The sequence below is a fragment of the Syngnathus acus genome, chromosome 1 (genome assembly GCF_901709675.1).
Source record: "Syngnathus acus chromosome 1, fSynAcu1.2, whole genome shotgun sequence".
NCBI classification, from domain to species: Eukaryota; Metazoa; Chordata; class Actinopteri; order Syngnathiformes; family Syngnathidae; genus Syngnathus; species Syngnathus acus.
The window spans coordinates 15,515,060-15,538,134 of record NC_051087.1 but is presented as its reverse complement, the minus strand read 5'-3'; the positions used below and the strand labels follow the sequence as shown (position 1 = coordinate 15,538,134).

At 43.4% G+C, this 23,075-nt stretch overlaps 1 protein-coding gene across 4 annotated transcripts in view; it reads left to right on the top strand.

Moving 5' to 3' along the window:
• glra3 (glycine receptor, alpha 3) overlaps positions 1-23,075 on the top strand; it is a 133,279-nt gene that overhangs the window by 5,993 nt on the left and 104,211 nt on the right. For 2 of the 4 annotated variants that reach the window (XM_037254735.1, XM_037254742.1), the window contains exon 1: positions 15,680-16,506. The exons of 1 other annotated variant lie outside the window; for it this stretch is intronic. In XM_037254735.1, the coding sequence (XP_037110630.1) occupies positions 16,442-16,506 (65 nt within the window). In that variant the 5' untranslated portion in view covers positions 15,680-16,441. Of the gene's footprint in view, positions 1-15,678; positions 16,507-23,075 lie in introns of those variants that run through there. One more of the 4 variants, XM_037254719.1, reaches the window with a different exon arrangement.

Genomic DNA, 23,075 nt, shown 5'->3' with positions numbered 1-23,075 from the left:
AAATAAATTAAGCTACAAGTACAACTGTTTCTGCTGTATGATTTCGAGAAAATTCACATTGGATGAAGTGATTATGATTTCACCTTGACCATAGGAAGTTCTTTGGAGTTCTCCTGATTTGGCAAGCAACAAATAACTAGCAATCACTTTATCTTTGACGAAGTAAAGTTTTTATTGATTGTTTTGACACAGCTGTCAAGTCAAAATTGACATTTTCAAAACAGTTAACGCAGAGGGCTAAACACATGCCACAGTGGTCAAAATTACACATTTTGTTTGCAAAAGGCAATACCTGTCCCAAAACATTTAAAATACTGAAATTGAAATTTTGCCTTTAAACTAAATTTTGACACAAGTGTATGAGCACCAATCAATCATTATACAATGTGCAACAAAATACAAAACACAGCACTCGTGCGAATCAGTGCACCATTCCAACCTATGACGGTACGTACCTTACATGCCAGTGCCGTTTGTAATCAGATTTGCCCTCTTGCAAAAAATGCATGAAGAATCAAATGAGCTTTGATGCAAATTATTTTTTATTATTTTTCTATTTTTATTGTTATTTTTTCAGACTGTGGCTGACAAATGAAATATTCACACATAGAATACATGGAAATAAAAATAAAATCCATTACTGTGTGAGAAATGAGGAACATTTTAAAAGTGTCTTTTACAGTAAAGAACAAAAATCTATAGTACGCCTATACTATAAGAGTATGAGAGAAAGCCACAAGTGATACCATTTCTTCTTCTGAGCCCTTTCAGCTATACCTCCACTTCGCACACAGACTCCTCTTCCTATGACCCCTTTAGAATAGAATAGAGTAGAATGCCCTTTATTGTCATTTTACAACTTAGCTGTACAACGAAATTCGGATAGCTGCTGCCTTCATCGTGCAAACATTACAAAATTTAAAAAAGGTAATCTGAGAATAAAAGTGAAAGATCTTATTTACAGTATAGCAGTATTAGTCTAAGAATGAAAGTTAAAAAAAAATCTTATTTACAGTATGTTCAATGTGGGTATATGTATTAACATGAATGAGGTTTGTACAGAAAGTAGATAATAAATAGTTATTGCACGTAGTTTTTAAAGGAGTATCGGTGTTGTATTATACCTCTTGTATCTGTTGTATTTTACCTCTTACTCTCACTCTACCTCTCATCTGCTTTAGACCTCCTCGATCCATGCTTGCAAAGAAATGAAACATTTTGTAAAGAAGTGTCAGACAGGTGCTTTTAGTGAATGCATAGTGATCAGGGAGTTTCAAAAAGCTCGGAGCATATGGTCTCTGTTCGGTAACTCCAGCTAAAACAATGGAGTTTGGACTTCTTGAATGACATCTGTGTTAATTGTTTTGCCAAACGGTGGGAAAACTGTGTCAATCCAATGAGAACGTGTGAACACATTTGCATGAGGTTTCTCCTGCTCATCTGAGATGGTGATGATGAAGACGGAGAGGTTCCCAGTTTCTTCAGATAGGTCAAAGCAATCAATAAAAACTGTGATAGCTTTCGGTGGAAGTAAGTCACTCATGATAAAGTACATTGTGGCTACTGGCTCCTTTGGAAAAAAAAAAACTTTAATAAATCTGCCAGACAGTTGAAGCACCCAGTTTTGTTCTGTGTGGTGTACTCGTATAATAAGGTAATTAGTGAAAAAAATGCTGTTTTGTGTGTGTGTGTGTGTGTGTGTGTGTGTGTGTGTGTGTGTGTGTGTGTGTGTGTGTGTGTGTGTGTGTGTGTGTGTGTGTGTGCGTCCATGTGTGTGTGTGTGCGTGTGTGCGCGTGTGCGTGCGTGTGTGCACGCATGATTGAGTGTGTGCGTGTGCGTGTGTGTGCATGTGAATGTGTGTGTTTGTAAGTGTGTGCGTTTGTGCGTGCGAGCATGCGTGCGTGCTTGTGTCTTTGCATGTCTGTAAGTACATGCGTGTGAGCAACATATATTTATAACATCTTTCTGCATTTCACTGTCAGTTGCAGAATGGCTTGAATGAGGATCATCTGCCCTTAGAGGAAGGTCACCTTTAGAGGTACACTTCTATTAACTACACTGTGTGCATGAAGGATTTACTGTTTGGGGTAAATGCCGTCTGTCATATCATTTGTCTCTGCTGACATTTCTTTTACAGAGATGACTTGTTATTCGATAGATTAAACAAATGCAGATGATAACATAATTCATGTCCGGTCTCATTGTATGCATCTTTGCACTGATGCTGATTGTTGTTGATACAACCAAAGGGTATTTGCTTGATGCTTCTTCTAACTTTCCAATAAATAGGCCTCATTGAGTCTTTTACTTCATTTGAAATAGCAGGGTTTTGCCATTCTTTGTAAATAGGTTAGTTCAGTGAACAGGAAGGAATAGTATTTATTTGCCACAAATGCAAAATTACATACAAGATACCAAATAAATCAATTAATATGGTACAAAATAACTCCCACTGTTCAGTGTTGTCTTTATGCCTTGTATTCTGGTGTTTAACCGTGAGCTGTAATGAACTAAGTTAATAATGCATTTTCCCTCTGTTTCTCTCTCCTTCGTCTTTCATGCTATTTATGTCCACGAGTTAAGCAGGCTGTCACACAAGTTGGCACGACTGTCTCTTCTCTTTATTCATGGTGCTGCATTCTACAAAATTGCATGGGGGCAAATTGAGATTCTGGAGTATGTATATCACAGTGGTGACTACCAAAAATCAGTTATGAACACATCCATATAAAAAGCCTGCCTAAATTTCATATTAGTTGCATTTATGAAATTGCCCATCACAAAAACCAAAACATGCAGTCTCGCTTCAGTTTGGCTACATTTTGGCACAGTTCCATGCACAGTCAGATGAAAAAATATAATCTGACTGTTTAGTGCTTTAAAAGGACTTAGTAAGAGTCAACAGTCATGCTAGAGGCTGTGTGAGACTGAGCACAGCATTGCTTTGAGGTAAATGCTAATGTCAGCATGCAAATATGCAAAGAGGTTTGGTCCTCATAATATCCATATATTTTAAGAGGAAAAAAGCTCATCAGAGACTTCTCCCTTGGGGTTGGCAGAGGGAGAGTGACACTAGATTGCAATGACATGGGTGATATTCTGTGTCCTTCAGGATGCGTACTATGAGGGAAAAGGAAGTTTGTTGACAAGAGGCTCTGGCCTATTTGTTAAGACAAATGTGACTTCTATCACATCTCAAACAGCATTCAGAAAACTCAGATTGTCTAACAAGTTAAGTAACAGTGAGGGAGTGGGGAAAACTGTCATTTGGGTTGACATCAAAATTGTTCTTGATAAACGAATCTCGCATACATGCATTGTATAAACAACAGTAAATTAATATTCAGTCCCAAAGAGTGCCATAGTCCCATAGTGCCTATCTTTCTCTCAGTGCAGTAACATGATGCTGTATTACAGTGCACCTGTATATGGACCAGGAACCATTTGAAGTGTGCATATGAAAATAATGTTATTAGATTAAAAATATTTTAGTTATCTATTTTGAGGCATATGAAGAGTGTTTCCTGTCCGGAAACAAGGCAAAAGCAAACACAACATTGTTTTGTATTGTTCAACCATAGAGATTATAAAGCACTGGATACATTTCTTTTGATGGCATTGTGACCACACCACTCGCAGTACACACACTCACAGTCCACACACACAAAACACACTTTTTGACTCCGGTGTGTGACGTGTGTGTGTGTGTGTGTGTGTGTGTGTGTGTGTGTGTGCGTGCGTGTGTGTGTGTGTGTGCGCGCGCGTGTGTGTGTGTGTGTGTGTGTGTGTGTGTGTGTGTGTGTGTGTGTGTGTGTCTGTCTGTGTGTATATACATATACTATACTGTATACGTATATATACACTGTATTCACACAAAGTATAGAGGGAAATTGTGCGGGAGAGACAGAGAGTGCATGTTTTAAGAAAGCTCACAGAATAGTTGATTAAAATGTCAAGTCTAAAAATCTTCTAATATATAATTTATTCTTGATAATTTTATTAGTGTGCATGCTGCAAGTGACCTTGCAAAATTTGTGTAGCTGGATCAGAGCAGGTGCATAGAGTGGTAGGCAGCTGACAGCAAATGTTGTTTCACCATGCTTCTCTGTAATACCCAGAACCTAATGTCTAATTCATATTTTTCACATTAGGATGGTGAGGATGGCTAGATGAACAGAAAGGGTGCAAAGTACAGCCGTCTCCAATGTTCCTTGTCGTCTTTGACATGGCAATCTGTCACTCTGCCTTGCCTCCATTCCTGCAACACTTCCCTCACTTCTTTCTCTATGGCCCTTCGTGACATGATCACTATAATTGTCACTGATACTCACAATCACTGATCACCCATTATTTTCGTAAGAATATTTTCCCCAAAAGAGTGTTTTTGCATTCAGTTAAATAAAATTAAAACAAATTGTAATTTAACATTAATTTTTTTGTCCCTCAGTTTTTCAATGTTAACAAAGCTAGGGGAACACATTTTGATAGAAGTCTTACTCAAAACCAGCAGGCTCTGCAATACGGTGCATCAGTAAGACCACAGATCGGAAGTCAAGCACCAATTTATTCTGCAAAGGTGAAAGCAAATTGTTATCAGAAACAACTCTGAGTATTCCCTCAAGTGACCAAGCAAGTGTACAGTATTGCATTAGTTACACATGCTGTAGACATTGCGCATCGAGGAACTACATTTGCTAAGTTTGGCTCTGACAAAGAAGTGTCGCGTAAACTGCAACTGACGAACGACCTGACGCTGGCGCTGACTATTGAGACAGGCAGGCAGTGTGAGGGGGTTGCGTCTCAAATCAGCATGCAGGGGGAAACTGCCGGGATGGTTTGTGAGGTCACATATGAGTTCAACTGTCGTACCAAACAACGCGCTGAGCAAAGAGAGGGGAATAGAGGACAGTGTGGTAAATGTGGGAAAGCAAAAGCATATAATGATACTTGCCCTGCTAGAAAATCCAAATGCAACTCATGCAGCAAAGTGAGAGCAGAGTTTGCAGGAACAAAAGATCAGTGAGTGAGGTTACAGACCCAGAGCAAGACGAACAACAACAGCAGCAGCAGCAGCAGCAGTAGTAGCAGCCCGACTTCGAGGAACACCTTTACGCTGGGCACAACGGAGATTCTTCGGCCACAGCAAAGCAAGCATAAGGGGTTTCTTCCAAGGTCTGGGACTCGGCTCTGAGTTCCAGACAACCCACCAATAGAGCCCACCCAACTCGCCCCCTCTTACCCACCCTCCTTCTCACCTTCCCCCACGAGATGCCAAAAAGAGTTCTACAGATTGCCATCCTATGAGCCGGAGACGTTGAACGTAACCCCGGACCAACGCAGCCCTGTGATGTCCGCACAACGATGAAGGCACTGAAGTGCATCACCTGCTCGAAGTCAATCCATTAAAGCTGCAGCGGTATGTCCTGGACGGAGACAGAGCAACCTAATTATTTCATTCACTGCTTTTACCAAGCAAATGTTTAAACATGTAACCCTGAGAACTCTTCTCCTTTTTTGTTTCTGAAGAGCTGAATAAGAAAACCCTTGAACCCTTATTGACTGAAAGATGAACTGTTGGATTGTTGCTGACGCCTTTCAATGTCCAATTTAACGCCCGCGGCAATTGAATACCAATCAGTGCTGCCAAGGTGGCAAAGGTTTCCACCTTTTCGATAGCAGGGCGGCCTGCCGGGTCTGCATTGCCAATGCACACCTTGCCTGTGCAGGCTTGTCACGAATGAAGCGAGAAAAGCTGAGACAAGGCCATAGGACATGGACCTGCTGCAACCCGCCGCCATTGAACAACCCCAAAACAAACTAGCCCACCGAAACTAATCACCCCGTTGAAGTAAATCAACCAGCTGCCAGAGAGGACGGGCTTAGTGGTGCCCATCAATAATCCCAGCCCAGATGTAGTGCCGCAGAGTAATCAAAACGTCTAGTCCAAGAGCAACCTGCGTGCGATGTAACAACAACACCTAGCCTGTACCCACCTACATCGAAGAGAGTACGAGAGCATTCGAGATGGCTGCGGACAGTGGTTCTGCTGCGGCACAGCCCCACCTCCATCCTCAAACGCTCAACCCAGACACAATCATTCCTCAGATAGTAGACGATCGACGACCAGCCAAAGCCAAGAGAGTGACCCAGTAGTCCAGACCCAGCAGGCAGGTGTCGAAGTTGATGAGGACCAAACCAGCCAATACGAAGAAGACCCAATTGTGCCAGACTAAGCGAACAGAGCAGAAGCAACCATGCTCTCTCTTAAAGCAAATCAACTACAAGGACCCGATAAGCCACTGACCCAGATGAACGAAGAATAGATGACTAACAATGCAATAGTAGATGAGACCAACCAGGCCATGAGTATACACCAACCGCTGCTCAGCGGAGCAAAGTGCGCAGCGTGTACCACTTGGATCTGAAAGGGGGCCCCAGAGATTGGTATGCTGCCTTTGCAGAACCCTATATCACTTCCGATGTATGATGAGGACCCGATTTCAAGCTGAGAAGACGAAGGAGCTGAAGAAATGGCGCTGCAACCACTGTACCAAAAAGCCAAAGACAGATTGATGACGGGCAACAAGCGAGCCCTGAATCAAACAACAAAAGCCGCGAGGTACGCCAACCCCAGATCCGTATCCTCCAGTGGAACGCCAATGGCATCCACAGGGAGCTGCCCCTGTTAGAAGATTCAAGAATTTCAAGAATTTTGTTGGCCATGTTTGAGCGTGCCAAACAAGGAATTTGACTTCGGTACATCTCAGCCTCTGTTCGACATTTAGGTGACTAACAACACTCAGGACATGTGCAAAAATTGACAAATATTCTCAAACATCCCCTGATCTTAAACTCCCAGGAGGGCAAGAAAAAAACTCAAAACTCCTACTAGGGGAAATGAGAAACCTTGAGAAGAGACCACAGATGGGAGGCTTCCTTTTCTAGGATAACCAGGCTGCAATGGATGCAGAGTGGACACATAGTACACATAATACAGATAATTCAAAATAAAGCGTCGGGAGCATGATGTTATTGCACAGCAATGTCTCTGAGACTCTAAGAGTGGTGTGAGTTCATCAGAGCGACAGCCTGGGGGAAGAAGCTGTCTCTGTGTCTGCTGGTTTTGGCGTACAGAGCTCTGTAACGCCGTCCGGAGGGGAGTAGTTCGAACAGACTGCAAACTGGGTGAGAAGGGTCTGTAGAGATGTTACTTGCGCGTTTCCTGGTCCTGGACAGGTACAAGATCTCCTTGAAGCAACAGATGCGGACCTAGTGTGTATCCAAGAAACAAAACTGATGCCGAAAGACAACACCACTGAGCTCTGTAACTTCACGGCCGTTCGACGAGACCGACCAGTGCAAGGGGAGGCAAGAGGGGGTGGTCTATTGACGTATGTGCGAAATCAACTTCCATTCAACGAATGCAAAGATCAGATTGGTGAAACGAGTGCCCTGGAGAAACTGACTATTGAGATACCAACTCCCCAATTGCAGACGGTTAACATTTCAAACTGGTACCTCCCCCCAGAGCTATCCAGCTACCTGCAAAGAACTGGCTTCTTCCAGACTGCTGTCGGCTTACAACAGTCATCACTCCCTTTGGCCGCTTCAACTTCAAACTGCTCCCGTTTGGAATTACAAGTACACCAGTGATCTTCCAGAGGAAAATGATGGAGACTCTTCAGGGCCTGAAAGGGGTTGCGGTCTTCATGGATGACAGCCGTAGAAGAAGGTGTTTTAGACTTTGTGGCATGCAGGCCACAGAGGAGGAGCATGATGATCACGGAGAAAGTAATGCAACGCATGGAGACTGCTGGCTTGAAGTTTAACAAGGAGAAGTGTAAAATCAAACAGAGCCAGCTGCGATTCCTTGGTCACCTCATTGACTGGTCTGGCATCTGACCTGATCCTGACAAGCTGGAGGCTATACGATAGCTATCGTCACCAGCGGATATAAAGAGCTACAGAGCACTGGGAATGGTGAATCACCTGGGCAGGTACATTCCAAACCTTTCGACAGTGAGTCAGCGAATGCTCGAGCTCCTGAGGAATGATGCTGTGTGGACATGGAGTCACGTTCACCAAAAAACTTTTGGGAACATTAAACACTTGCTAACAACTGCATCTATACTTGTTTACTACGATGTGAACAAGTCACCTGCAGTGTCGGCTAATGCAAGTAGTTATGGACTGGGTGGTGTCCTACTCCAACTCCATGGGAGTCACTGGAAGCCAGTAGCATATTGTTCTCGAAGGCTTAGTGATGCAGAATCACGCTACGCACAGATAGAGAAGGAAGTGTTGGCCGGTATCTGGGCATGCAAGAAGTTTGACCGATACTAATTGACAGATATGACCTTAATGGACTGGAACAGTTTAAGCTGCTAACTGATCACAAGCCACTTGTGTCTCTCATCAATAATCGTAGCCGGGACAACGTAACCTAACGTTGCCAGCGTCTTCTCATGAGGCTCATGAGATTCAACCCAATAGCTGAACATGCTCCCGGGAAACCCCTGATTGTTGCGGATACGTTGTCACACAACCCACTGTCCAACACGAGCTCAGTAGAGGAAACGCACAGCAATGTGGCCTGCTATGTGTCCAGTGTGGCGGAAGGGATCCCAGCATCTGCAAGCTAGTTAGATGAAATTAGGGTAGCAACAGCTGCTGACCCTGAACTCCTATGTGTTACGAGACTCAGAGAGAGGATGGCCAGTTGATACTAAAGCATATGCTCAAGTAAAAACAGTGCTCTCTGTACGCAATGGCCTTGTTCTGAGAGGGTGCAGGATTGTCAGACCAAGATTGTTATACCAAGATCAATGAGAGGTAAAGAACTTCAGAAAATCCACGAGGGACATCAGTGTCTTACCAAATGTAGACAGAGAGCGGGTTCATCAGTATGGTGGCCTGGACTTTAATCAGAAATTAGCAGGCTTGTGTCATCATGGCAAGTTTTTCTACAAGATGAAAAGAACACAATAAAAGGAGCCACTCCTGTCCACACCACTTCCGGAGCGACCTTGGAAGAGAGTAGCTATGGACCTTTGCGAATTCAAACAACAAGTCTACCTTGTCATTTCAGATTACTCCTCGAGATTCATCGAGATATTGCACCTGCCATCTACAACAAGTACACAAATGATCCAAAAGCTGTAAACAGTTTTTGCTAGATTTGGCATTCCAAATGAAGTGGTAAGTGACAACGGTCCTCAGTTTACAAGTGCAGAGTTCCAGAAGTTTGCTACCTCATCACCCACAAGGCAACGGACATGTAGAAAGAGCAGTACAGGCAGCTAAAAGGATCCTAAAACACAAGGATCCTGTCATGGCACTCATGTGTTGCGTTCCAAAACAAGCGGAGCTGCTGATGGGGAGGAAAATCAGAACTAGTACACTACCGACTCTGGAGGTGAATCTCAAACCAAAGTGGCCCACTGTGGAGGAAACAGACACGATACAAAAGACTCAACAGGCACACCATTTCAACCGTTGTCATGAGGCCAGGACCTTGCCTACTCTGCAACCGGGTGATCGAGTGTTTTTCAAACTAGATCACGAGAAGTTATGGTGTTTGCCAGCGGTGGTCTCATGCAACACCTAGAACCTTTATTATCCGGACGCCACATGGGACAGAGCTGAGGCGGAACCGCTGTCACCTACAGCCGGGACCAGCTTCCCTGTCCGTTGCAGCAGCGCCTGAGGAGTGCACGATGACAGACGACGACGCTATCAACACCGACAGGTGTGCAAAACGGTCGACAGGCTGGACCTGTAACGACTGAACGACATATGGCCTTTGGGGGGTGGGAGAAAAGAAAAACAGGGAGAAAATTGAGGATCATATGGAAATTTAACTGCTGGAATGTTCATATGTGCAATGGCATTGTTTCCATATGCGGTCGGAATTTATGTTGATGTTAAGAGTCAACTCAATTTCTTTTATCTAGCACATTTGTAAGAAGAGGGTGACGCGATGGTTCTGGGTGAAACAGCCTTTGAAAATAACACAAAAGAGGGGGAGATGTCATATAATTACCGTAATTTTCGGACTATAAGTCGCGTTTTTTTTCATAGTTTGGGTGGGGGGGCGACTTATACTCAGGAGCGACTTATATATGTTTTTTTCACAAATTTTTACTTGATCATTAACACATCACTTACTTACAAGTATAGTTGACCACTTCACATGTTATTTTTAGTATAGTTGATCACTTCACATGCTTTGATATCTTTATCTTGAACATATTCAAAACATGAAAAATAGAGAGAAAAAATCAAATAAAGTAATTAACACTTTAAAGCGCCATATCCTCTGGACATGTCCTCTGTCACCAGGATGACATAAAGGACGAGAAATTTGATCGATGGATTTAATCATTTGGAGTGACACAAATGGTTTGATAATATTGTTGTTTATGTGATAGTTATTTAAAATATAGTTTATATATCGTTGTATGTGCCTGTGGAATAATTTGAACTGCGGCGCAGCACACGGCATTGTTGACAAAGGACGATCGATAAACGACGAGAAATTTGATCGATGGATTTAATGATTTGGAGTGACACAAATGGTTTGATAATATTGTTTTATATGTGATAGTTATTTAAAATATAGTTTATATATCGTTGTATGGGCCTGTGGAATAATTTGAACTGCGGCGCGGGGCACACGGCATTGTTGACAAAGGACGATCGATGGATTTAATGAATTGGAGTGACACAGATGGTTTTATAAACGTGTTATTTATGTAATAGTTTTTTTAAATAACTGAATGTTACGTCAGGCCCGTTCTCAGCTCCTCGTTTGTGTTTGTCACGTTAGCATACCGTATCGTTTAGCCTGTTGTTGCTCGTTCATGTCTGTTCTTGGTGTTGGATTTTGACGAATAAATTGCCCCCCAAAATGCGACTTATACTCCGGAGCGACTTATATATGTTTTTTTTCACATTTTTGGGCATTTTATGGCTGGTGCGACTTATACTCCGGTGCGACTTATAGTCCGAAAATTACGGTATGCCAAATTTGCGCTTGCGCATACGTTAGAGCATTTATGGGCAAACTACGGCCCGCGGTCCACATCCGGCCCACGGGGACGTTTAATCCAGCCCGCCAAACCTGAATAAATTGTATCATTAAACATTTTTTTGGGTCATTTTCCCTGCAATTACTATGTTTCCCCAATAGACGAGGAAGCGCCCGCCCACGCATTTACTCCCGGAAGCTGTGCCAGAAAGCTCGGTGCACACTCACAAGTGCGTGTACGTACTAAGTAGTACGGACCTGGCGCACTCCGCGCTCTATTTCCATCAATGCCGAATTTCGAGTGTGGGCTGTGACGTCAGCTTTCTCGTAATTCGCGCGCTAAACTTTCAGATAGTTTTACGCTCATGCCACTCACAAACCTTCCCCTGGAATCCGTCCATCAAAATGAGTGGCCCAAGGAAAAGAAAGGTGGACACTGAGTGCCGAGTGTTTAAAAAAAGAGTGGACAATTTGGCTTGACCTACGTGTGTGAGCAGACATTCAGCCACATGAACGTCAACAAATTCCGTCACAGATCTAGGTTAACGGAGCGAGGCCTCGTTTTGTTACGGATTGGAATGGAGCGGGGCGACCAAATGCAGCTTGGACCAGGGTTTACTGAAGGGAAAAGGTAGTTGGAAGGGAGGATAAAAAGAACAAGCCAACAGAACGGTTGAAGCCCCTGGCCTCTGATCAAATCATAGCAGGGGGTATTTTACGATGTTGTGTAAACAGAACAACTTTGATTGCTTCCTCTGCAGCTGGTCAATCAGTTCAAAAGATCTTAGCACATTGTTCTACTACTTTTGTTAAGACAGGACAAGCTAGGTTAATTATTACAGGTTACATTCCAACATAATCATAGGATCAAACTAATCTATCAACCCTAACACTGTTAATAAATGCATAATTCCAAGATGGCGGCGCCCCAGTTGGCCGCGGCCGCTACGCGTCTCAGCAATCTACGAGGATATTCACAAAATATGTCGCCTAGGACACTACAAACAACACAAAGTTTAGTTTATCCATCCAGTAGAGTAGTGTACGATCGCCAGCGCCTGCTGGAGGTACGGTCATCGAGTGTTTTCGGACTCGTAGCCACAACGACCCTAGTCTGTTTGCGTAGCCTCGGAGTGCTTAGGGCGCTAGCCCCAGGAGCTCACGACGCAGCGGGCTCGCCGGGCAGCACACGCCGGAGGAGGAGTAAGCGTAGGCGGTGTGACCGGCGGCGGAAGCGCGGCTGTCGAGGTGGGCTAACGGCTAAGCTGAGAGCTAACCCCTACAAACCGCCGCTTCCATCCATCTTCCTCTCCAACGTCCGCTCACTGGATAATAAAATGGACCATCTAAAACTGGAACTCTCTTCAAAGAGGGAAGTTAGAAACTGCTGCGCTCTCATCCTGACGGAGACATGGCTGAACTCATCAATGCCGGACAACGCCGTTAGCCTGGAGGGGCTCGCTACATTCCGCGCCGACAGAAACAGCGAGCTAAGCGGTAAATCCCGAGGAGGTGGGCTGTGTGTCTACATCAACAACAACTGGTGCAAAAATGCTAGATCTGTCGCCAGCTTCTGCTCTTCGGACATCGAGCTTTTGACTGTTAACTGCAGACCCTTCTACCTGCCCAGAGAGTTTACTGTTGTTAGCATCACGGCTGTGTACGTGCCTCCTAGCGCTAACACTAAAGAGGCCATGAGGGTTCTCTATCGGACGATCAGTGAGCTGCAATCCACGCACACAGAGGGGGTTTTCATCATTGCTGGGGACTTCAACCAGGCTAGCATGAAGACTATTCTCCCTCATTTTTACCAACACGTGGATTTTCCAACTCGGGGAGAGAACACTCTGGACTTGGTTTACACCAATATAAAGGATGCATTCAGAGCAGCCCCCCGCCCCCACCTCGGCTCTTCAGACCACCTATCTGTTATGCTAACCCCTGCATACAGGCCCCTGCTGATCAGAGCAAAACCCACAGTGAAGCAGGTGAGGGTGTGGTCTGAGGGGGCCATGGAGGCACTCCAGGACTGCTTTGAGTGCTCTGACTGGGACATGTTCAAATCAGCAGCAACATATGACAATCAGATCAACATTGATGAGTACGCCATGACTGTGTCAGCCTACATCAACAAATGCTCCGAGGACGTCAGCACCACTAAGAACATCATCACCCGAGCCAACCAACGACCCTGGATGACTGAGGATGTACGTCATATGCTACGAGCACGGAACTCAGCCTTCAAGTCTGGCGACAAGTAGGCACTGAGGACAGCGAGAGCCAACTTGAACCGTGCCATCAGGCTAGCGAAGCGAAGCCACAGTCGGAAAATTCAGGATTTTTTCCACGACGCCAATAACACCAGGAGTATGTGGCAAGGCATACGGGCGATCACGGACTACAACTCACCCTCCCCCCCGGTGGGTGAGGTTGATGCTGACTTCCTAAATGGTCTAAATAACTTCTTTGGGCGTTTTGAGGCACTAAACAGCACTCCGGCAGTTAAAACTGTTCCCCACCAGGAAGAGGAGGTCCTCTGCCTTGACTCAGCCGACGTGTGGAAGACTCTGAGAAGAGTCAACCCACGTAAGGCCCCAGGCCCCGACAACATACCTGGGCGGGTGTTCAAGGAATGTGCAGGCCAGCTGGCTGGTGTCATCACAGACATTTTTAACATCTCGCTGGACCAAGCCAAAGTGCCAGTGTGCTTCAAGGCTGCCTCCATCATTCCGGTGCCGAAGAAACCTCAAATCACCTCATGGAATGACTACAGACCTGTGGCACTGACTCCCATCATGATGAAGTGCTTCGAAAGGCTGCTCAAAGATCACATCGTCTCCAGACTCCCCCCAACATTCGATCCGTTCCAGTTTGCCTACCGGCAGAACCGCTCCACTGAGGATGCCATCTCCTCCGTTCTTCACCTGAGCCTGGCTCACCTGGAGGAGAGGAACACCCACGTGCGGTTGCTGTTCCTGGACTTCAGCTCAGCGTTTAACACCATCATTCCACAACATCTGGTGGAAAAACTGGAACACCTGGGCTTCAGCACCCCCCTTCGGAACTGGCTGCTAGACTTCCTTACCAACAGACCTCAGTCAGTCCGGGTCGGACAGAACACCTCCGATGTCATCACCCTCAGCACAGGCTCCCCTCAGGGCTGCGTCCTGAGCCCCCTGCTGTTCACCCTGATGACACACGACTGCGCCCCCAGGTTCACCACCAATCACATCGTGAAGTTTGCAGACGACACAACGGTGGTGGGCCTCATCAGGGACAACAACGACCTGGACTACAGAGAGGAGGTGGAGCAGTTGGTGGGCTGGTGCAGAGAAAATAGCCTGATCCTGAACGTGGAGAAGACGAAGGAGATCATCGTCGACTTCAGGAAGAACCAGCCTCACCACGCTCCACTGATCATCAACAGCTCAGCTGTGGAGGTGGTCAGCAGCACTAAATTCCTGGGAGTCCACATCACAGACGACCTCACCTGGACTGTGAACACCACAACACTGGTCAAGAGGGCACAGAAGCGCTTGTACTTCCTGCGGAGGATGAGGAGAGCCCACCTGCCCCCACCCATCATGAGGACGTTCTACCGAAGCACCATAGAGAGCATTCTGACAAGCTGTCTCTCGGTGTGGTGTGGAGGTTGCAGCGCCTCCGATTGGAAGAACCTGAGGAGAGTGGTGAGGACAGCAGAGAGGATCATCGGGGCTCCTCTTCCCTCCATTCAGGACTTGTCATCCCAGCGCTGCGTGTCCCGAGCCCGAAATATTATCAGTGACCCATCACACCCCCACCATGGACTGTTCTCCCTGCTGCCCTCTGGGAAGAGGTTTCGCAGCATCCGCTGCAGGTCCACCAGGTTCTGCAATAGTTTTTTCCCTGCTGTCGTCAGACTGTTGAACATTCAAACGTAGCATTCCTCTGCACACTTGTAAATACTGTTTTTGTCTCCTGCACTGTTCACATACTTTATCACTGCTGCACTTTGTACTTTATAATTATCTTATTTCATATTTTTATATAGAATGTCACTTTTTTTAACCAGCCGAAATACCTCTACATTGCTGAAAGCCGTATGCAACGAAATTTCGTTTTGTACACACCTAGTGTTGACAAAATGACAATAAAGTTCTGTCTAAGTCTAAGTCTAAGTCTAAGTCATTTGTTTTCAAAAAGCTTTTTTTGAATATCCATACTTTACTACCTACTAAAAGTATAAACCTTATATGCAATGACCTTTACATGTCATTTCTATTACTTCACACAAACACTACATCCATCTGCTCCTGGTTCGGTCCCCCGGTCAAAATTTAGAACCCAATTCGGCCCGCCAGTCAAAAAGTTTGCCCACCCCTGCGTTAGAGCAGTACGATAATTTGATGCAGTGAAGGTCTCGCAAAGTCTCGCGGGGATCATGCGCGGTGGGTGGGGGTGGGAGAGTCCACACCTTTGGAAAAAGTTGTTTCTAGCCATTAAAGAGAGACACAAAAGACAAGAGGCTCCTTTGCCACTTACAGGTCGTCTCCAAATATACGTATGTTCTTCAATTACACATATGTTGTGTTTCCCACGTTTCTTCATAGATTACGTAAGCATATATAGCTTTGCTGACTTATTTTTGAGAGCGTACATAATGTAACATATGATAATTGTCAAAAGTAGTTAGTTTCTTAACCTTAATCGCAGTAGGCTGAACAGAATTGTGGCTTCAAATGTCATTTCGATCAACGTCTCCTCTCTACGCACCCCCACTTTGGCCACATATGGCAAACTTGCATAAACTTAGGTTACTTTACGACAGGGAATATCAACCACATGCGTCTCAATGTAATTCTGCCCAACAGAGCAGAATGAGTAAGTGTGTTTAAGCCAGATGGAGGAAGAAACAAATGGAAAGAACAGGAGGAAGATGTCAGGGCAGCAGGATGGAAAGCTACGGGGACGCATACTGGTTCATTGGCGTGTGTTAAATTAGTTCCACTTCGCTGGTCTTCTAATTTCAGATGCTATTCTGTTTAGGGAAACGCGACAAAATGATTGGGTCGGCGTTCTGTCAATCATCCAATGAGGTAGGCCGTTCTCTCTGCCTTGTGCTGACTGCTTGCGACTCTGCACTTGCTCGAGCGCATTCAGCCCAGAGCTGAGCTTGAACAGCTGGCGCGCGCGCACCTCATTGGTCCTTGTTTTGTTTGTATTTTTCCAGTCACCTGTTTTTCTTAGCGGATTCCATGCCCAACCTTTGTGTTATGTCATTAAGCGATGTGAAATAACACAACCATGTGAATTTGGGAGTCCTCGTTTTGGTCTTTAAATTACAGCGGAAGGACGAGCTGTGTTTGCTGTGCTGAAAGCTCCAAAATCGCGAGGAGACAGGACGGCTCCGTCCGAACGTCGCTGAAGCGATGAAGAGGAAGAACCACTCAATTGGAGTTTTCTTACTCTTCTGGAGACTGTCGCTGTTTCTCGGGTAAGAGGTCACTCAAATAAATTGTCATTTTAATAAAGTTACGGTTGTTCCACGCCACCGCTCGAGACCAGCTACGAAGTGCATAATACTTTATTTTCCTCGCGTAACAATAGACCAAATTGTTTCAAAATACGTGTCCTCAAATTTACCCAGTTCCTTGACAAAATTAGTGCGATATGTAACCATTATTTAAAGAACAGATGAGTGATTAGGCAAAACATTCCTTCTAAATGAGATTTAAGTCAATATTAAAACTTTTCAGAATAGCAGTCATTGAACAAAACATGGCATTACTGCAAATAATGAGATCCCCAAATGCGGTTCAGCAGTGTTTTCCAAAGATATTTACCATATTTTACGTATTCTTTAAAGGTATTTAAATTCCAAACGGTCTTAATTTGTATTTTATAAAATCGGGATATTTGACTCTGTCTTGAATTGTCTTGGTGAAAACCTGCACAATTCTTACTTACACTGGAGATCCTTTTATTCAGGAAGTCCTTAAAGCCCTCAAAACATTAGTTGTACAAAGAACCTTCTGGTTGCAACTTGATAGATGCATGATTTTGCATGAAATTGGCAGCAAACAGTAGCAAAGTCTTTTACAATTCTTTTTAACCTCACTGTAGAAAAAATGGATATCCTGTCTCTATGGAAATCGACTTTTGCCCTCCCATTAATAAAAGGGGATGACCCTGCAATCTTGACAAATTATTGACCAATACAATTTTTTTTTCGTGAGAAAGTAAAATCATTTTTGTCACAAAGAAATTGTGCTAATTAAAATGGCAAATGACATTACTGTTGTGGTTGACAGAAAACAACAATTTGCATCTCTTTTTATTGATTTGTCAAAAGTGTTTGACATAAACAACAAAAACAATTTCAAAAATAATTATATAATAATTATTAGATAAGGAGGAGATTGGTCACTCGGGAACAGCAAACTGTGAGGCGGTTACAAAACAGCGCCAAAATTGTCTTACAGGTTGCAGGTTGTTTCATGGTTGTTTCTTTTTTAAGATGTTGTGGCTAATGTCAGATCATGATTATTTGTAATTCTGCTCTTGGCTGACATGACTGAAAGATCATTTGATGATCGCGGTCAGGTTAACCAATCAGATAGCTATTTTGATCATGTTAGAATCGGCCTCTGAAAATCTTTATTTCAAGGTTCTTTTCAGAATCAACTTTATTGATCAAGTTTGTGCATACCAAACAGGGAATTTGACTGGTTGATCTTTGCCTCTGTACAACATTTAAGTGACTAGCAACATTCAGGTAACTAACAACATTTAAGTGGTGAGAGCAGGAGGTTATGTCTCTGAGTCTCTATGAGTGGTATGAGTTCATCAGAGCGACAGCCTGGGGAGGATTTGAAGGAGGATGTTAATCTTCAGGAATACAAATAGTTGGACTCAAATGACAAGGAGTCTCAGTCAAGTCAGAGAAGACAAAAGACAGTTTCGAGTCCATATTAAAGTACCGTAAATTCCGGACTATAAGCCGCGACTTTTTTCCATAATTTTGAACCCTGCGGCTTATAGTCAGGTGCGGCTTATATAAGGATTTTTTTCGTGATTTTTGTGATGACTTGATCACTTTTATACACTGCGGTATCTTGAAGAAAAAAACAACAACAAAAATACTATTTTGAAACTACTATGGCTGCTGCTTATTCTGGCTGTGTTGCTTGTGACTATTATGAGCTTTAGTAGGAATGCACGCAAGGTGACCTGCGTCAAAGGGCTCTAAACCCTTTCTCTTACTCTGCCATGTGACTCAGAGATTACACAAGCAGTGGCGCTGTTTGGACCATCTGCATTGTATTAAAACCCAATCAATCAGCATTTAAATTCAATTCTTCTGACATTTTGCTCACCAAAAACAAGTTGTAATGAACGTGAACTTTTAATGCATTTTATTCAGAAGGTTAATTTGAGGCAGAGCACGAGCAAAGGCCATCCGGATCCCTGAATATAGGCGTAGGAGAATTAGCCCCTGACGAGCCAGAGGAGAACGTTGCCACTGTACAGGATTCGGAAATCAACCTTCTCAAGTCCGGAGAACTCACGATGGCCGTCCCGCTCAGCATCGAGGATATTTCCCAGTTTGGCAACGGCTCGCGGGAGCTCTTCATCAAATTCAGCTGTTACAGCGTGGTGACCGTTGCGGTGGCTGACGCGGGGCCGAGCATCGGCTGGATGTTTTCTTCGGAACCAAAAAGCATTTCCTTTAGTGTGGTTTACCGGGAAAATGCTGATGATCAATTGGAGCGATCAAAGGTTCTCATTCCACTGACGCGCTGCAATTCTCACAGAGACCATTCAGGGACAGCTAAAAGTGCGTCGGCCGGGAACCTACGCGCTCATCTTCGGCAACTCCTTCTCACGATTTATCTCCAAGAAAGTCTTCTATCATCTGACCATGGAAAAGCCCATCATCTACGATGGAAGCGACTTCCCCTGAAGCTTTGCCAACACTAAGTATCACCATGGCAACGGTAGGGAGATAAGAAGAGACAGACGAAGAAGAGATAATGCGCCGAAGAAGACGTGCTAGTTTGTGTTTTGATAGGCGTATAATTCACATGAAGAAGAGACAGAACGAGATCAAGACGGACATTACTGAAAGGGAGCTTTTATACACAAACCGTCATTATGGGGGACAAAAGAAATGCATATGATGCCGCTTTTAAGCTAAAGGCAGTCGATGTTGATGACATTGTCTTGCGTCACCCTTTTCTTTATTTCGTGGTCCCGTCTACTCTGGAGCTATACGTGTCGCTCGCTAGTTTAATGTAATTTAGCGCTTCGTGCATGAATAAAATTAGCATGAACAGACCCTCATCACACTCGAAGAAATGCATAAAAGCGACGACGAAAGAGAGACTGAGAAAGTGTGAGGCGAAGGATATCTAACGCTATTCCAATCGGACGCTGAGGAGGAAGACTTCGATGGTTTCAGTGCACAGGAGGAAGATGAAGACGATGAAGCTCTTTTTTTACTTTTACTGGTATGTTTCTTAACGAGCCCTGTTGGTGCTGTACTACCGTGTTGCTGCTGTGTTACCGCCGCGTCTCAGTGACTTTTACCGGGTATGTTTTTTTTAATCCAGCCCTATTAGTCTTGTGTTACTTCCGTGTTGCTGCGGTATTACTGCCGCGGCACGGGCAGTGTTTGGAAAGAAATGTTAAGGTATGTTATTAAAACTTTAAAAAAGCTTTCTGTGTCCAGTCTTTCTTTGTTAATAACTCGCGTTGGAAAGAAATGTTAAGGTATGTTATTAAAACTTTAAAAAAGCTTTCTGTGTCCAGTCTTTCTTTGTTAATAACTCGCGTGCACACTTCCGTGTTGCTGCGGTACTACTGCTGCGTCACAGGCAATGTTTAGAAAGACATGTTAAAGTATGTTATTAAAATTTTAAAAAGGCTTTCTGTGAACGGTCTTTCTTTGTAAAAAACGCGTGTGCACGTGCGGCTTATAGTCCGGTGCGGCTTATATAAGAAAAAAACTGAAATATCCCCCAATTTTAGCTGGTGCGGTTTATAATCCGGTGCGGTTTATAGTCCGGAATTTACGGTACTACAGGCCTGCTTCTACAACAAAACGCTCATATTTCTTGTCTTTCAATGTTGAAATGAATGGAATTGCAATTAGTTTGTTCTACTCTAGCATATAAACACAAAAGATTATTATTTTTTGAATGCTTTTTCATAGGAATAAAATGCACTCAACAGTACAGTATTGAGATTAGCGCTCCACATAACCTATAAACACAAAAACACAGCTGTACCTAATGTAATGTCCTTCCTAGTTCTTCTGTGGTGTCTTTTTTTGGTTGCTTAACTAACATAATTAGTGCTTTAATCTGCGACCAACTAATAGTGCCCTTCCATTGCATGGAAAGCAATTGATGCAATTGATGGTTGCCAGATCTTGTGGACTTTGCTGCTGCCATCTGGCAGTGGAGATCTGAATTTTCTATATCTGACGACAAAGCGATTGCTGGTATCTTGACAAACTTGTTTAAATCAAAGCACTAGTACCTCAAGGCACCACTTTACAATAAACAGATGTATGCACCTGATGCCATTTATACAACAGAATAAGTCATGGCTTTCTGTGAGTGTTCAATCTAACACGATTTCATACTGAGTTAATAAGTTGAGTAAACTGACACGAGATCATTATTATGCTACTGTATTTCAGTATACTTACTTTGTGTGACATTTTGGTTTGGTGATGTGCTGATTTTTCTAACGTAAAATGAGTGCCTTGGCTCAATAAAGTTTGTGAAACGCTGATTTCATAAATGTGTCGTGAGTTTATAATAATTGTTGAACAGTGGTCCACGGGCCGCGGACCGGTCCGTGGATCAGTTGGTACCGAGCCACACAAGAAAGAATAAATAACTTGCATTATTTCATTTGTATTTATCTGAGACTGGACAATCTTTTATTTAAAAAAATGGACCAGATTCTCTCCTACACCTCGGTGACATGAATATAACATCACGTTACTCATGTTTTATGTTGTGGGTGTGACGTTATGAGGATGCTGCTAACAAAGTTGCATAGAAGTATACAGTGGATTTACGTTTATTACTATATTATACTGTGATGTTCGCATACAGAATTCACCCATGGAACTAAGAGCTGAAGGATGTGTTGGGAATGTGGTAACACACTTGCGTTCTTGTTCTTTCTATTCCCCGTTTTACGAGTATGTTTAATAGTCTTTTGCAACACACCTCCTACGTTTCCTTTCCTTCGGCACCACAATACCATTTTCATGCCGGTCGTATCACTTCATTTTGTTGTATTGATCCGCTACACCTTAAAAGCCAGTCCATGAAAATATTATTTGACAATTATCTGGTCCATAATGCTAAAACGGTTGGAGATTGCTGCTGTAAAAGACACAATTTTTTTTGGTCCACATATTGCTGACTAACTCACCTTGGTTCTTGGGTCTGTTCTTTGTTATGATGATGACAAATGAAAAGGTCTGGTCTCTTTGCAAAGATAGGCACATTTCATGAGGCTCCTTCTCAGTTCGAGATGGCGGCTAAGTCTGCACGTCCACAACAGCTGGGTTTGATGTACTTTGAGTTGCTTTTCTGGTGGTGAGAGTGAAGTAATATGTCACAGACATTTATCAAATATTTTAAACAGACTGTTAGAACTTCAGCATGTGCAATATATATGTGGTAAATCTAGGGCTTTCACAAACTAATCTTTTTATAATTGATTATCCTGTTGATGATTCCATTGATGAATCAAGTATTCAGTGACCACAAACCCAAGGAAACCTCATCTCCGGGCTGCAGTGGGGTCAGAAGTGCCTCACTTGCGTACATTGACTGCACTTCCCTGGGTTTTGTATACGTGCCTGCAGCTCATACATCAGAGGCTCTGACACCTGAAGAAGGTTGGATTTTCGTTTAGTGTTATTTTTTTGTTGATTTACAGAGCCAACAATGTACAATACCAACTCCGCTTCCTTTGACATGGCTTTTGTATCTTCTGAGCAATCCTCACCCAGCCAAGCTCCCAGATGATGGACTGTGTGGAGGTGTAATTGTCTAAATAAGCTCTCACTGTTATTAGTATGGTAAACCATGTATGGTAGTTTGAACAGCTTGCTCACAGGCATTTTCAGAAATGAGCACGGATATATTTGGTTGTGTATTTTCACAATTGATTGCACTATATGTATTAGGGGTGCAGCGATTGATTATTTTTGTATTCGAGTAATTTAGTGACTATTTACATCGATTAATCGAGTAACTGGATAAATCATGCTTTTTTCAGTTTTTTTTTTTTTTTTAGAAAATAAAAACATTACTCAAGATGTTGTACGCTTGTATGTATCCTTTACTGCACAACCAACATTGTAACATTGTAAAGGCTGTTTACATGACCATTAAAAGTGCAAACATAAAATACCTGCGTAAATTAAAGGTTATACTGAAACATACGCGGAAACATACTCCACGTGTACATAGTTCCGGGCACGCATTTTTTCAGCTTAGTTGGAGTAAACGAATCCTCGAGGCAGAGTAAATGTAATCGATGCAACTTTCTAATCGAATTATTCGAATTATTCGATTCGTTTCAGCTCTAATATATATACAATAGTAGATATAGTTTACAGTCACCTCGGAAGATCGATTGGAGGAGGCCAACGAACATAAGAGGGCCAAATATGCTGAATTGGTGCAAAGGCTGGAAAGTGGTGTATTCCAGAACTATAGGCATACAAATCACTTGTGGTGGTGGAACAGAACATAGGTTCCGCTCGACTTGTACTGTATGTGTTCACTAAGACCCTGCCAGAAAATCTTCTTAGAAGGTCATGCATGGATACGGAGGCACAGTTTCACAAGCTTATTGTCATTCAATAGAATCAAGACTGACTCTTCCTCGTGTTTGTCTTTCTTGTATAACACTCAGGCGTTGAATCTTCTCTATCCATTTTGCTTATGTGACAAGTTTGTGCGAAATCTTGACACTATTTGGCTGTAATATTGAAAATGATTAGACTGATTGTTCTCTTGAGTTACT